Source organism: Aotus nancymaae, unplaced genomic scaffold (genome assembly GCF_030222135.1).
Source record: "Aotus nancymaae isolate 86718 unplaced genomic scaffold, 86718_ANA_hifiasm-v0.15.2.pri h1tg000015l_0, whole genome shotgun sequence".
NCBI classification, from domain to species: Eukaryota; Metazoa; Chordata; class Mammalia; order Primates; family Aotidae; genus Aotus; species Aotus nancymaae.
In genome coordinates, this window is record NW_026988426.1 from 1408137 (window position 1) to 1423900 (window position 15764).

The 15764-nt window shown below is 46.6% G+C and overlaps 1 protein-coding gene across 1 annotated transcript in view; it reads right to left on the reverse strand.

The window, feature by feature from the left end:
* Positions 1 to 1005: 1005 nt before the first annotated feature.
* ARPC1A (actin related protein 2/3 complex subunit 1A) overlaps positions 1006 to 15764 on the reverse strand; it is a 35962-nt gene continuing 21203 nt past the window's right edge. Inside the window, exons 6-10 of the mRNA XM_012455508.3 lie at positions 11296 to 11508; positions 7877 to 7952; positions 7155 to 7348; positions 3949 to 4039; positions 1006 to 1378 (exon numbers count right to left, since the gene is read on the reverse strand). Of these exons, the coding sequence (XP_012310931.1) occupies positions 1340 to 1378; positions 3949 to 4039; positions 7155 to 7348; positions 7877 to 7952; positions 11296 to 11508 (613 nt within the window). The 3' untranslated portion in view covers positions 1006 to 1339. The remainder of the gene's footprint in view (positions 1379 to 3948; positions 4040 to 7154; positions 7349 to 7876; positions 7953 to 11295; positions 11509 to 15764) is intronic.

Genomic DNA, 15764 nt, shown 5'->3' on the forward strand with positions numbered 1-15764 from the left:
ACGAAGGAGCCGCTGCTACTGGGGGCCCTGCGAGGACACTATAGGGACCAGGCAGGGCCATGAGGCCAGCACCCCTGGTACTGGGTAGGATTTCCTCTTGGAGTGAGGGCTTCCCATGAGTCACCAAGGGGGCAAAATTCCCTTCTTTTGAGCACATCATGATGTGCCTTGGGAAACACTGTTACCAGCATTCTAGAAGGGAGCCGTGAGATCAAGGGAGGCCAGGCTCTGGCTACTACTTATTTTGCTTTTCATTTATACTTGTACCTCTTAAGATTCTCTGCCGTGGAATGTCAAGCTTCACTCTCATCATGATGAAAGTAGCTCAGTGTGGGCACAATCATCTCTAAGCCAAACGCTGACTTTTCCCTTTTCCCGCACCCTTGCACACTCCCAGCAGCACGCCCTTGGTTGCTTCCCTCCTGCATCTCTTACTGAAATGAGATCTTCAGTGTTGGGGTGGGGCCTGGTGGGAGGTGTCTGGGTCATGGGGCGGATCCCTCAGGAATGGCGTGGTGTCCCCTGGCAGGAATGAGTGTGTTCTCACTCTATGACCTGGTTGTTTCAAAGAGCCTGGTCCTCCCGCTCTCTCTTGCACCATCTCTTGCCATGGGACACGCCCGCTTTCCCTTCACCTTCCACCACAAGTAAAACCTTCCTGAGGCCTCCCCAAAAGCAGACACAGGCACCATGCTTCTTGTCCAACTGGCAGAACTGTGAGCCAAATAAATATTTTTTCTTAAATAAATTAGCCAGCCTCAGGTATTCCTTTATTGCAACACAAAACAGACCGACACAACCTCCTTTGCAGAAGTATGCAACCTTCAGAAATGGTTTTCTCTCACCTCCCACTAAATGGTTCTTTTTGGTTCTAGGTTGTATAGAATGGTTCAATTTAAGAAACCAAGAATCTAAGATTTTGCCTAAAAAAAAACTAATCGAATGAAGAATTCACTCATATTTTTCTACCAAAAATTGAAATACTATGAGGAAACAAAACCAAAACCACATTCAGTTCTTTTATTTAATTTTCTAGTGGACAATTTACATATCTCCCTCACCCTGTCTTTTAAGTTAGTGTGACAATTTTCCATAATAAACTACTTAAAGAGAAGCTTTGGTCAAGAATGGAATGAAATTGCAAAAAAAAACAACAAAAAAATCACTGCTTTTAAAAAACCAACACTTTCACCAATTTTATATTCAAACAAAACCACAAGGTATTGGCGTGATATGTGTTTTCAGTGTTTCCTCGAGGCTGGCTTCCTCACCATCGTGCCACGGCACAGCTGCGGTCAGCCACAGTTTGTCATGCTGGACGGCAGAGGCTCACTCAGCTTCACATTATCCGGAGGCCCTGGATGGAAGACTCGAGGGTCTTGGAAAAGGCAGGAAGAGCACTGATGTCACTGAGGAGTGTCCACCCTGAGGTTTTCCCCACGCTAGGTATTATATCACTCCCTCCTCATCGGGGGAGGTTCGGCCTGTCCCCACCCTGAACCTGGCCCTGCCACCTGAGACAGGCTGTCCCAGGACTAACTCTGCAGAGATGCTCCAGGCCCGGTGTCCCTTGTCCCCACTGACCCCACTCACAGGCTCTGGGCACACTCCTCTCACTCCTTTGTTTTGTTTTTTTTTGAGACAGGGTCTTGCTCTATTGCCACAGGCTGGAGTGCAGTGGTGTGACCGTAGCTCACTGCAGCCTCCAACTCCTGGGCTCAAGTGATCCTCCTGTTTCAGCCTCTCAAGTAGCTGAGACTAAAGGCACACGTCACTGCATCTAGCTTATATATGTATATATTTGAGACAGAGTCTCGCTCTATCACCCAGGCTGGAATGCAGTGGTGCGATCTCGGCTCACTGCAACCTCTGCCTTCTGGGGTCAAGTGATTCTCCTGCCTCAGCCTCCTGAGTAGCTGGTACTATAGGCTGGTGCCACCATGCCCAGCTAATTTCTGTATTTTTGGTAGAGATGGGGTTTCCCCATATTGGTCAGGATGGTCTTGAACTCCTGACCTCGTGATCCACCGGCCTTGGCCTCCCAAAGTGCTAGGATTACAGGTGTGAGTCATCGCAATGCCTGGCCCATTATATATATATATAATGGCCTCCCAAAATGCTGGGATTACAGGCTTGAGCCACCGTGCCCGGCCTATATATATATTTTTAAATAAAGACAGGGTCTCACTATTTTGCCAGGCTGGTCTCGAACTCCTGCACTCAAGACACGGAACGAGGGAGGAGAAGTGAGCCTCAGCTTCCTAAAGTGCTGGGATTACAGGTGTGGACCAGCGTGCCTGGCTACACCTGGCTTTTTTATAAAGATGAGGTCACACTATGTTGCCCAAACTGGTCTCAAAGTTCTGGCCTCAAGCAATTCTCCCATTTTGGCCTCCCAAAGTGCTGGGATGACAGGCATGAGCCACTGCACCTGGCTGGCCACAATTCTTTTTTCTAGTTCCATCCCATGCTTCTGTAGGACCACACCATGGGCAGTGCCTCAAAGGCAGTATATGCTCTCTGAAGCTCAGGCTGGCCTGACTTTTAGGATGCTCGCCTGTGCTTTCTCAACTCATAGTCCCCTCCCCTCCAAAATCCATGGCAGCTCAAGATGCCGCTCAGGTGCAACCTTTTCCCTGCAGTGCAGGCAGTCCACACATATTCCCAGACTCCTCTGTATGAAAACAGGCACTGGCTTCTCTTCTGAGCTCTGCCAAATCCCCTACCCAGCCCCTGTATCCACCTCTCTTCTACCAGACAGGCTAGTTCAGTGTCCAGCACCATGCATGGGAACCAGCAGATACTTAGTAAATGTTTATTAAATTAATTAGTGTAAGCCGTAAATATATATCTACATAGTTAAATCTGGGCTGGTGTCCAAAAAGGGCCTGCTTCTAAAACAGCACTCCATTTTTCCTCAGTGAATAAACGGACATCTAGAAGTAAACATTTCATCTCACTGAGAATGTGCTGTTCTTCTGTGGATGACTTTTAGGTTGTAAAGAGATTTCCGGCTGGGCGTGGTGGCTCATGCCTCTAATCCCAAGCACTTTGGAAGGCCGAGGTGGGCGGCTCACCTGAGGTCAGGAGTTCGAGACCAGCCTGATCAACATGGAGAAACACTGTTTCTGCTAAAAATACAAAATTAGCCCAGTGTGGTGGCACATGCCTGTAATCCCAGCTACTCGGGAGGCTTGAGGCAGGAGAATCACTTGAACCTGGGAGGCAGAGGTTGTGGTTAGCCGAGATGGCACCATTGTACTCCAGCCTGGGCAACAAGAGTGAAACTCTGTCTCAAAAAAAAAAAAAAGAGAAAGATCTCCAGGGCTGGGCAGTGGCTCACACCTGTAATCCCAGCACTTTGTGAGGCCAAGGCGGGCAGATCACATGAGTCCAGGAGTTCGAGACCAGCCTGGCCAACATGGTGAAACCCCGTCTTTGCTAAAAATACAAAAAATAGCTGGGCATTGTAGTGTGCTCCTATAATCCCTGCTACTTGTGAGGCTGAAGCAAGAGAATCACTTGAACCCAGGAGGCAGAGGTTGCAGTGAGTCAATATTGCACCAATGACTGCACTGCAGCCTGGGTGACAGAGCGAGACTCCATCTCAAAAAGAAAGAAAGAAAGAAAGAAGAAAAAAAAAGATTTCCAGTTTAATGTCTTTCATTAGGACATTAAACTGTGTACTAGATTTAACATTTTGTTTCAAGAAATGAGAAACATTCTTCTCACAGGAGTTTTGTAAAAATATTAGCGGCGGATGATGGTGCATGACTGTTGTCCCAGCTACTTGGGAGGCTGAGGTGGGAGGGCTGACGGAAGCAAGGAGTTGGTGGTTGCCGTGAGCCATGATTGCGCCACTGTACTCCTGGGGACAGAGAAGGAGCCTATCTCTCAAAAAAAAAAGTTTTAACACAAACAAGATTTGTTCTGTTAGGTAGAAAATACCTTGAAATCCCAAATTGTCATGGCTCCATCGATGCCAGTAGTGCAAAATTTGCGACAGTCTTGCTTGTCCACCTCATAAATAGAGACTTGACTGAAAAAAAAAACAAAAGAGACTGTAAGGTATGTAGTGGAAGTGAACGCAACATTCCTGACTAATAGTGTAAGGGCAGTTTAAGGACATGGGATGGGGGTCTCATTATGTTGCCCAAGTTGGTCTTGAACTCCTGGGCTCAAGTAATCCTTCTGCTTTGGCCTCCCAAAGTGCTTGGATTACAAGTGTGAGCCACCATGCCCAACCAGGAAATGAATTATCTTTTAACCCCTGACTATAAACTTGTCCACCAACATTAGGCTACAACAATCTGGCTCAGAAAATACCCAAAAGCATTTTATTACCAGATGTCCAGGAAAGACAAAAGTGGAAAGAAGAGAAGTTAAGAACCTGCCTTACTTAGAGTAAGCTGGGGAAGCAGGAATGCCCACACAGGACTCAAATGCTGGGAGCAGGCTGCTGGGGGGACACACCACGGCAAAAATGGTGTTTTTGTTTGTTTTTAAATAAACTAGGGGCACGATGAAGTCTGACTGAAATCCACCTGGCTCCAAACAAAACCTCTCAAATCACCCTCCAAGACAGCCAGTGCAGATAAGCTAACGGCCCTCCTCGAGTTTCAAATTAATCATTATAAATGTTAGCAGCAGACATACCACCAGATTCCAACCAAGCCAAGCAGGGGAACAGATAAATAAAACAACTTGTCTTAGCCTAATTATCTGGAAAGCTTTCAAGACAATCACCCATTGCTCATACAATATTTTTCTTTCTCCTCTGAAACGTCTAGAACTTACCTCCCTCTTCCCCCACGCTGGGAAAGGGATGGCAAACTATGGCACACACTGCCTATTCCTATACAGACTGTGAGCTTAAAAAAAAAAAAGTTTTTTCATTTTTACTCATTTATTTATTTTTTGAGATGAAGTCTCATTCTGTTGCCCAGGCTGCAGTGCAGTGGCACGATCTCAGCTCACTGCAACTTCTGCCTCCTGGGTTCAAGCGATTCTCCTGCCTCCGCCTCCCGAGTAGCTGGGATTACAGGAGCACGCTACCATGCCTGGCTAATTTTTGCATTTTTAGCAGAGACAGGGTTTTGCCATGTTAGTCAGGCTGGTCTCAAACTCCTGACCTCAAGTGATCTGCCTGCCTCAGCCTCCCAAAGTGCTGGGATTACAGGCATGAGCCACCACACCCAACCCGGCTTTTATATTTTTAAAAAGCTGGAAAAAAATTAAAAGAAGACTATTATCTCATGAAGTAAAAATTATGTGAAATTCAAATCTGAGTATCCATAAAGTGTGACTGTTACACAGCCAGCTCATTCGTTTACATCGTCTGTGCCTGCTTTCCTGCCACAACCACAGAGTTCAGTAGTTGCAACAGAGACCTATGGCCTCGCAGAGCCTAAAATATTTACTATCTGCTCCCTTACAGAAAGTTACCTGACACAGCTCAAGCACAAAGAGCACCTAATTTCTGCAAATAAAAGTATACTAATAGGCAAGGGTTTTCTTTTCATTTTTCACCTAGAAATGTCAGAGAGGCAATGAGAGCTGTTGCTTTCCTAACACTTAGTCTGCATAGAAGCTCAAGAGAAATTCACAAGAAATAACTCAGAGTCATTCAAGACAGAGAAACCTGAAGAATGGAGAAAAGGCAAGTTTTGCTATAGATAGAGAAACCTGAAGAATGTGGAGAAAAGGGAAGTTTTGCTATGCCTTCAGGTTCTTTTTTTTTTTTGAGACAGGATCTTGCAGCGTAGCCCAGGCTGAAGTACAGTGGTGCAATCACAGCTCACTCCTCCCAAGTAGCTGGGACTACAGGTGCGTGCCAACACAGATGGCTGACTAAAAAATTTTTTTGTAGATATGGGGTCTTGCTATGTTGCCCAGATGGTACTGAACTGCTGGCTCAAGTGATCCACCTGCCTTGGTTTCCCAAAGTGCTGGGATTACAGGTATGAGCCATGGTGCCAGGCCTCTGGTTCTGATTATTCAGTAGAGCACAGATATTTGCAGTCTATTTATGTACAGCTGCCTCTTCTGCTGAACATGAAGCACAATCTGCATTTCATCGTAATTCTCTCAAACAGGAAGTCTGGAGGTTTCCATTATCCCTTCCTCCATCAATACCACAAAAAAAGTCTCTCAACACAAAAGCCTTCTCAATAAGGGAAAATGCCATGGGACCCAACTCCAAACACAGTAATTCAGAATATCAAGAATATATTTTCCATCCAGACTTTTTTTTTTTTTGGCGGAGGGAACGAAGTCTCATTCTGTCACCCAGGCTGGAATGCAGTGGCTCAATCTTGGCTCACTGCAACCTCCACCTCCCAGTTCAAGCGATTCTCCTGACTCAGCCTCCTGAGTAGCTGGAATTACAGATGTGCAACCACCATGCCTGGCTAATTTTTGTATTTTTAGTAGAGATGGGGTTTCACCATGTTGGCCAGACAGGTCTCAAACTCCTGTGATCTGCCTGCCTCAACCTCCCAAAGTGCTGGGATTAAAAATGTGAGCCACCATGCCCAGACTCTCCTCTAGGCCCTTAAAAATAGAACTTTCTAAACAAAACACAATTCTGTTGTCTTACATAATTACATATATCTGGTGAAAAGCCAGTTGAGGCACTTTGTCATTGTGATGCTTTGTCATTATGATGCTAAGAAATTCTGTTTCTTTAATTAAATAATCTTACTTGTATCCATTACTTGAAATGACAGCTAGTTACCTTTTCAAACAGGCTGTAACTTTGCTTTCTGTTATGTGTGCACTACTGTGAGATGGCAGCATTCAGGAAGGTCTCCTTTTGTTCTCAGTCGAGCAGCTGAGAAAGTGTGCCCTAGGAATCTGCTGCCCTGAGGCCCCACCACCACAGTTTGCAACAGGGTCTGTACAGCTCCTGATGGCTGCTGCCTTGTAATCTGCACTTTGAAGGACAGAAATGACCACGCGGTGGCATCACTCCCTACCACAAGCTGGAAATAAGAGCCTGGTGGTCAGGAAGATATAGATTTCTTGCTGTACTTTTCCCTGAGGGAATGTCTGGGCCTGCAGGGCATAGAGCTTTTGTAGGAACCCAGGAAGGAAACAGCGAGGGGTAAGAAGGCACCTTGTCACCTGACCACCTCTCTATGGACGGCACCTACGTGATGCTATTCTGGTGCAGCGTTTCCAAGGCCGTGTTGCGGTCCTCAGTCGTGGCCCTCTTGTCCATGTTGCGGAAGCGTTCCATGGCAGACATGTTGCGTTGGATGCTCTGTTTTGGAATGTCTAACTTGGAGACGAAGGTCAGGTAGCCGCGGTCATCATAGTTAAAGAGCATTGGGCAGCAGTCATGGCCCTGAAACAAGACTCACAGTCAGTCCCTGGAGGGCACACTGCCCACCATCCACCTCCTCGACAGTGTTCACCATGATAGGCCTCCCTTACTTTCTTTTTTGTTTTTTTGAGACAGAGTCTTGCTCTGTTGCCCAGGCTGGAGTGCAGTGGAGCAATCTCAGCTCGCTGCAACCTCTGCTTCCCGGGTTCAAGCGATTCTCCTGCCTCAGACTTCCAAGTAGCTGGGATTATAGGCACGCACCACCATGCCTGGGTAATTTTTGTATTTTTAGTAGAGACGGGATTTCACTCTGTTGGCCAGGCTGGTCTCGAACTCCTGACCTCAAGTGAACCACCTGCCTCGGCCTCCCAAAGTGCTGGGATTACAGGCGTGAGCCATTGTGATGGGCCCCTCTCTTACTCTTCAAAGCGAGCTCTGTTTCTTCTAAAGAACTGTACTGCTTTGTGCTAGGGTGACAGAGCACACATTGTTCCCTGTCTGATCATCACATACAGTGTACCCCGGGGGAGAATGAGGAAAAATACTCACAGCAGCCACGACGCTGTTCTCCGAGACAAATGACACGCTCAGGAGTGGCAGGAACTCCGTCTTCAGAGTTGAGACCCTAAACACAGGAACATTTGTTACCCCAAGTTGCAACAGACTACCAGCTTCTTTACAGACACAGATGATGACAAAGAACCCATTCTCACAGGGACTTCTATAGTATTAATGGGCACTTATGTTGAAAAGGAGCTCCTGACCTCAACTTGTAGGCCTCTTGAGCAAGGGGCAGCCCTGGGCTCTGGCTCCAGCCTGCGTTCCACCTGCTTCTGAGGCCCCGCCCACTCACGACAAACTGGTTACAAAACGCTTGTTCTTGTCTCTGTCTTGCGCCACGCCCTTCCACCTCCAGCACAGCTCTAAAGGGATCACCCCTATGATCCCAAGGTCTACTTTTCCGGGCCACTTCAGCCTAAAGCGGCTTCTCCCTGCTCTTAGCTCCTAGGAGCTCTTCTGTTACTACGACTTGGCAGCAAACACCTGTGCTATGACCTTCTCCTTGCCTGTGCTCACTGGAGCTCCGAGAGGGCTGTGACCATACAGACCTGTGCTGACAGCCAGGCACTGTGTTAGGAGCTAGAGCTACCAAGATCGACCAAACGCAGTCTGAGCCAGGAATTCGAATGGGCCGTGTGTGTATGTGTGCGTGCGTGCAGGGGTGTGTGCATATAGTTATTTGCTCCTGAATCTGGCTAAGAGGTTACATAGATATGGCAAGCAAACACACTGGCTGAGGAATTAGGAGCACCTCACTTCATGTAAGAAATGATGCATTCAAAAGCTAACTGTGGCTAGGCATGGTGGCTCACACCTGTAATCTCAGCACTTTAAGGGGTTGAGGCAGAAGGACTGCTGGAGGCAGGAATTTGAGATCAGCCTGGACAACATAGTGAGATCCAGTCTCTATGAAAAATTAAAAAAAATTTGCCTAGTGTAGTGGCGCACGTCTGTGGCCCCAGCTGCTTAAGAGGCTGAGGTGAGAGGAGCACTTCCGCCCAGGAGATTGAGGCTGTAAAGAGCTATGATTGAAGCACTGTACTCCAGCCTCGGCAACAGTGTGTCTCTCTAAATAAATTTTAAAAAGTAAAAGCTAACTGTGTATGTGTCAGAAGACCCTTCATAAAGCTGGGATTGAACTGAAGAACTAATGTGTCATGTTAAGCCCTTACTGTGGTATACCTGACTTTTACTACATGAGATATTTATGTGGGAGGAGTGGAAGGGTTGGGCATGTGATCTGACCTGCAGGACTGGAAAAAGGAAAGAAGTCAATCTGAGGGTAGACAGTAGATGGGGACTTGTAACAAGCATATGCTAAGAACCTACTGTGTCATAAGAAACCATATAAAAATCAAGTAAGACTGGCATCAAAATACCAAATGATTATGAAGTATCAAAAAGCAAATTACCACACAAAATGTATAACATAATCTCATTTCTATTAAAAATGAAAAGATATATATATATTTTTTAATTTTTTTTTTTTAAGACGGGGTTTCACCATGTTGGTCAGGCTGGTCTTGAACTCCCGACCTCAGGTGATCTGCCCGCCTTGGCCTCCAAAGTGCTTGGATTACAGGCGTGAGCCACCATGCCCGGCCCGAAAAGATATATAAATGCTTGTTTATGTAGAAAAATTTTCTGAGAGACTACATTTTATAATGGAGGGGATAATCTTTAAAAAAAAAAAAAAAAAAAACTAGCTAAAAATGCACATTTAACCCTGTTAGGAAAAACACATCATGTCTGAACTATCATGCTCTTTACACTGGGTGACTCTTACTGACCTGACAGGGAGTACAGGTCATCCAATGTGATTGATTTTTGATACCTAAGTGGGCACGTCCATCACAAAACCTTTAATGGTGAGTTCCCTTTAGCTATCAATGGAAAAGGATTCACCAGGGAAGAACAAAGATTTATAAAAGAAGGATTCCAATCTTCCCTCTTCCTCCAACATACATTGAACAAAATGAACTCTGATGTCTGGCCAGGTAGCTGAGCAGACATGCCACTCACAAAGAAGCCATCGTAATTGGAGTCCTTCCAGCACACAGCAGAGGAAGTGGCATCAAGGGTTCCTAAGCCTTACTGAATGGAAGGCTCAAATTAATGAAGTCATTGTTCGCTGACTACCCAGAGTAAGCATGTATCTCCTATTTAAGGACAGTAAATGGCATTTACATTTTATAAGAAATTCAGTGTAACAGATTAAACTGGTTTTTTTTTTTTAATGGAGTCTCATTCTGTTGCCCAGGCTGGAGTACACTGGCATGATCTTGGCTCACTGCAACCTCCACTTCCCGGGTTCAAGTGATTCTCCTGCCTCAGCCTCCTGAGTAGCTGGGATTACAGGCACACGCCATCATGCCTGTCTAATTTTTGTAGAGACAGGGTTTCACCATGTTGGCCAGGCTGGTCTCAAACTCCTGACCTCAGGTGATCTGCCCATATGGGCCTCCCAAAGTTCTGGGATTATAGGTGTCAGCCACTGAGCCCAGCCTAAACTGGCCATTTTTAAGGGACCCTTATCAGTAGCAAACCAGGAGGGTTCTTCAAAGGAATCATCATCGGTACTTCCATTAAGAAGTATTTCTAGCTCTTTAAAATTTCCCAACCTAAGAACTTGTATCTGTGCCTGTCACAGTAAAGGCTGTCTTGCTGTTTTTTCTCTCTTTTTTTGAGATAGAGTTTCGCTCTTGTCACCCAGGCTGGAGTGCAATGGTGCAATCTCAGCTCACTGAAACCTCTGCCTCCTGGGTTCAAGCGATTCTCCTGTATCAGCCTCCCCAGAAGCTGGGATTACAGGCATATTCCACCATGCCTGGCCTAATTTTTGTATTTTTAGTAGAGATGGGGCTTCACCACGTTGGCCAGGCTGGTCTCGAACTCCTGACCTCAGGTGATCCGTCCATGGCCTCACAAAGTGCTGGGATTATATGCATGAGCCACCATGCCTGGGCTGCCTTGCAGTTTTTTTTTTTTTTTTTTGAGACGGAGTTTCGCTCTTGTTACCCAGGCTGGAGTGCAATGGCGCGGTCTCGGCTCACCGCAACCTCCGCCTCCTGGGTTCAGGCAATTCTCCTGCCTCAGCCTCCTGAGTAGCCGGGATTACAGGCACGCGCCACCGTGCCCAGCTAATTTTTTGTATTTTTAGTAGAGACGGGGTTTCACCATGTTGACCAGGATGGTCTTGATCTCTTGACCTCGTGATCCACCCGCCTCGGCCTCCCAAAGTGCTGGGATTACAGGCGTGAGCCACTGCGCCCGGCTGCCTTGCAGTTTTGATTGAGGTTTTTATGCTTGTGCCCTGCACTAACAGCCCAGGAAGGGCAGTCCTGGTCTAGCTGGTGAAAGATCCCACCCCTTGTTCCCCACCTTCCAAATGAAAGGCAAATACTCACTGCACACTTTTTGAGGCATCAGCAACAGACACGGTGCTGTCGTGGCTGACCCAGGCCAGGCGGCTCCCACTGGCAGAGAAGCTGACCCCGTGGACCCAGCCGCCAGTGCCACTGCCACCAAACTCTGACATCAGCTGCCCAAAAGGCATCTTGCTACCCCAGGGTGTGCTGGCTGGCTTTTCATCCACTTCTTTAATGTAGGCAGAAAACACTCTGTTTAAAGGGCAGAGAGAAAAGAAAAAAGCAAATGAGAATATATGCATATAGAAACAGGCCATAAGCAGCTGCTGCAAGGAATCTCAGAATACAAAGAGGGTGACTCATTAAAAAAAAGAAAACATGGGCTGGGCATGGGGGCTCACATCTGTAATCCCAGCACTTTGGGAGGCCAAGGTGGGCAGATCACCTGAGGTCAGGAATTCAAGACCAGCCTGACCAACATGGAGAAACCCCATCTCTACTAAAAATACAAAATTAGCCAGTGTGGTGGCACATGCCTGTAATCCCATCTACTTGGGACACTGAGGCAGGACAATCACTTGAACCCAGAAGGTGGAGGTTACAGTGAGCTGAGATCGCGCCACTGCACTCTAGCCTGGGCAACAAGAGCAAAACTCTGTCTCAAAAATAAATAAATAAAAAGGCCAGGTGTGGTGGTTCAAGCCTGTAATCCCAGCACTCTGGAAGGCTGAGGTGGGTGGATCACCTGAGAGATTAGGAGTTCAAGACCAGCCTGACCAATATGGAGAAACCCTGTCTCTACTGAAAACATAATATTATCTGGGTGTGGTGGCACACGCTTGTGATCCCAGCTACTTGGAAGGCTGAAGCAGGAGAACTGCCTGAACCCAGGAGGCAGAGGTTGCAGTGAGCTGAGACTGCGCTATTCATTGCACTCCAGCCTGGGCAACAAGAGTGAAACCTGGTCTCAAAAAAAAACAAACAAAAGAAAAGAAAAGAAAAAAATAAAACATGATGGGTAAGTTCAGATACACAAAACTTTGAAATCACAGAATTATTGTTAGGGGTATCTACAGGCCAACCCAAGTTTGGCAAATCCATATTTTAGTTTTTTTTTGTTTTTTTTTCCCCCTACTCTTGTCACCCAGGCTGGAGTGCAATAGTGTGATCTTGGCTCATTGCAACCTCTGCCTCCTGGGTTGAAGCGATTCTCCTGTCTCAGCCTCCCAAGTAGCTGGGATTACAGGCATGTGCCGTCACACATGGCTAATTTTGTATTTTTCGGTAGAGACAGGGTTTCACTCAGGAAGCAGAGGCAAGAGAATCCCCTGTACCCGGGAGGCGGTGGTTGCAGTAAGCCTAGGTTGCACCACTGCACTCTAGCCTGGCGACAGAGCAAGACTCCATCTCAAAAAAATAAAAATAAAAAAATAAATACAACAAAAACAAAAAGAAAAACAAACAAAAAAGAGACGGGGTTTCATCTTGTTGATCAGGCTGGTCTCGAACTCCTGACCTCAGGTGATCCAACCACCTTAGCCTCCCAAAGTGCTAGGATTACAAGTGTGAGCCACAATGCCCGACTCCCCACACAGCTCACTGTGGCCTCCAACTCCTGGGCTGAAGTGATCCTCTTGCCTCAGCCTCTAGAGTAGCTGGGACTACAGGTTCGTACTATCATGTCCAGCTAACTTTTAAAAAATTTTTTTGTAGAGATGAGGTCTTGCTGTGTTGCCCAGGCTGGTCTCAAACTCCTGTCGTCAAGCAATCCTCCTGCCCCAGCCTCCCAAAGTGCTGGGATTACAGCTGTGCACCACTGCGCCTGGCTAATCCATACTCTGATACTACCAAAGCACCTACTGTGTGTCAGGTTCTGGGTGTGAGGTTCTTAAGTAGTGACCACAAAAGCCCTGTCCTCATGGATTGCACATTCTGGGGGGCCCTTGCTGTCCCATCCCTCCCTTGCCCACATGAGACCTTGCTAAATGGCCACAGCATTCTTTCCTGTCTACCATACCATCACTCTCAACACAGTACTTCAGGAAGGCGGCACAGTCAATGGTGGGAGAGAGGAAACTATTTGCCACCCCACAACAAACTAATGGTATCGACCCATTTAAAGACATATCCTACGAGAAAGCCAAAGGAGGCAGGCGAGAAGGAGTGGGCAGGCTCCCTGGACTCTCAGGCCCACCGTCCAGTCTCTGACAGGGATAGCTTAAGATGAAGGTGGGTCCTTTACAGCTGGTGTCATCAGTTTCCACTAACTCCTTCTTTTTATCTACTTCCAAACAGCTGTGTGTGAGGATGTTTTGGCCCAGAGTTAAGGAGAAAGGGGAACAGCTGGAAATCTACCCTTTAGAGCCCTTTCGCTCTCCAATGTGATTTCTACTTTGCATACCTTCTTCTCTTCAAAAAACCTCTGAACCTAAAGGCTCCCTAAAAGAACTGAGGAATCCCCCACTACACCCTAATTGATAATGGCAGTACAGAGGCTCCAGAAGAGGCCTGGCAGAGGACTGTGAGTTATCTGAGGTTAGATGACAAGATGGTAGAAACACTGTGCTTTAAATCCCCATCATGACAGTGGCTGCTTTAGTCTTAAGAGGCCAAGAAAGAATCAGTGGCTCTCAGCTACCAACTCAGGAAAATGAATGGGACAGATCCATACCCACAGGACTGCGCCAGGCGCAGTAGCTCATGCCTGTAATCCCAGCACTTTGAGAGGCCAAGGTGGGTGTATAGCTTGAGGCCAAGAGTTCGAGATCAGCCTGGCCAACATGGTGACACCCTGTCTCTACTAAAATACAAAAAAAATTAGCTGGGCATGGTGGTGCACACCTGCAATCTCAGTTACTTGGGAGGCTGAGGCAAGAGAATAGTCTGAACCTGGGAGGTGGAGGCTGCAGTGAGCCGAGACCAAACCACTGCACTCCAGCGTGGGTGACAAAGTGATACTCTGTCTCAAAAAACAAAACAAAACAAAAAAACCTCACAGGACTCTGAGTCAAAGAAACAGTCCTGGAAGTTAATATTAACAAAATAACTGCAACCTATTTTCACAACTATTAAAGAATCCACGTGGTGTGGGTTAGTGCCACCTAGTTCTATTTTCCAAGGGAGCTCTATTTTCCAGTGACTCTGGTTAAGAAATCACAAGCAACATAGGTCCAGAATATAAAGTGCCTTGACACTACCATTACCTCATCCTCTCAGCCAAACTCAAACACACATCTCTCTCTTTTCTTTTAAAGCTTTGAGTATTCCTGGATATAAACCACTGGCCTGGTTTTCTGGGAATTCTCCATAGTTACTGAACAAAGTGCATCCCAGCTGAGTGCAGTGGCTCATCCCTGTAAGCTTAGCACTTTGGGAGGCCAAGGCAGAAGGATCCTTTAAGCCCAGGAGTTTGAGACCAGCCTGGGCAACATAGCAAGACCCCATCTCTACAAGAAATGGACAAAATCAGCTAGGCATGGTGGCTCATGCCTGTGGTCCCAGCTACTCAGGAGGTTGAGGTGGGAGGATTGCTTGAGTCTGGGAGGTGGAGGCTATAGGAAGCTATGATTTCATCACTGCACTTCAGCCTGGGTGACAGAGCAAGACCTTGTCTCAAGAAAAAAAAAAAAAAGGTGCACCTCCATCTCCCAATCTACCATGTAGTCAACATGAAGCAACATTTATTTGCTTTGCTTTGCTTTCAGCTAAGGGGAAAAAAGCCTTGTTGATAAAGAACAACTTAAAAAGCAATTACATGGAATTACATGGTATGATGCTTAAAGCTGTTAGCAAAGTGGCTGCATTTCTTCTAGCTTCATGCTAACGACAAAACAAAAAGCTTTAACTGAAAAGAACAGCACAGTAACAGCTCGGCAGTGCACCGTTTAGCTATGTTTTATTAATCTTAGTTTCACTGTGGAATTTGCAAAGACTGCTGCCTGGAATATGAAATGAGAAAAATACTGTAGTCAAGAAAGACAGGGAGAAAGGCAGAGAGAATAAGAGATGGTGAGAAAGAGACAGAGACAGAGAGGGCACATGCTAATCCTCCCCTCTAAACCATAGACATTCTTACCCTTAGGGAAATCTTTGCTGGCCCCACCCTTACCTCTCCCTCCTACCCCACTTCCAAGTTGATTTCTTTCTACCTCAGCGACTTATGCACTTGTTCTTTTAATCACCATGTGTGAGCTCCTTTTCTAGATCACAAGCTGCTTCCATTTTTTTTTTTTTTTTTTTTTGAGATGGAGTCTTGCTCTGTCGCCCAGGCTGGAGTGCAGTGGTGTGATTTCAGCTCACTGCAACCTCCACCTACCAGGTTCAAATGATGCTCATGCCTCAGCCTCCCACGTAGCTGGGATTACAGGTGTGTACCAACACACCAGGCTAACTTTCGTATTTTTAGTAGAGACTGGGTTTCACCATGTTGGCCAGGTTGGTCTCTAACTTCTGACCTCAGGTGATCCTCCCACCTTGGTCTCCCAAAGTGCTGGGACTGCAGGTGTGAG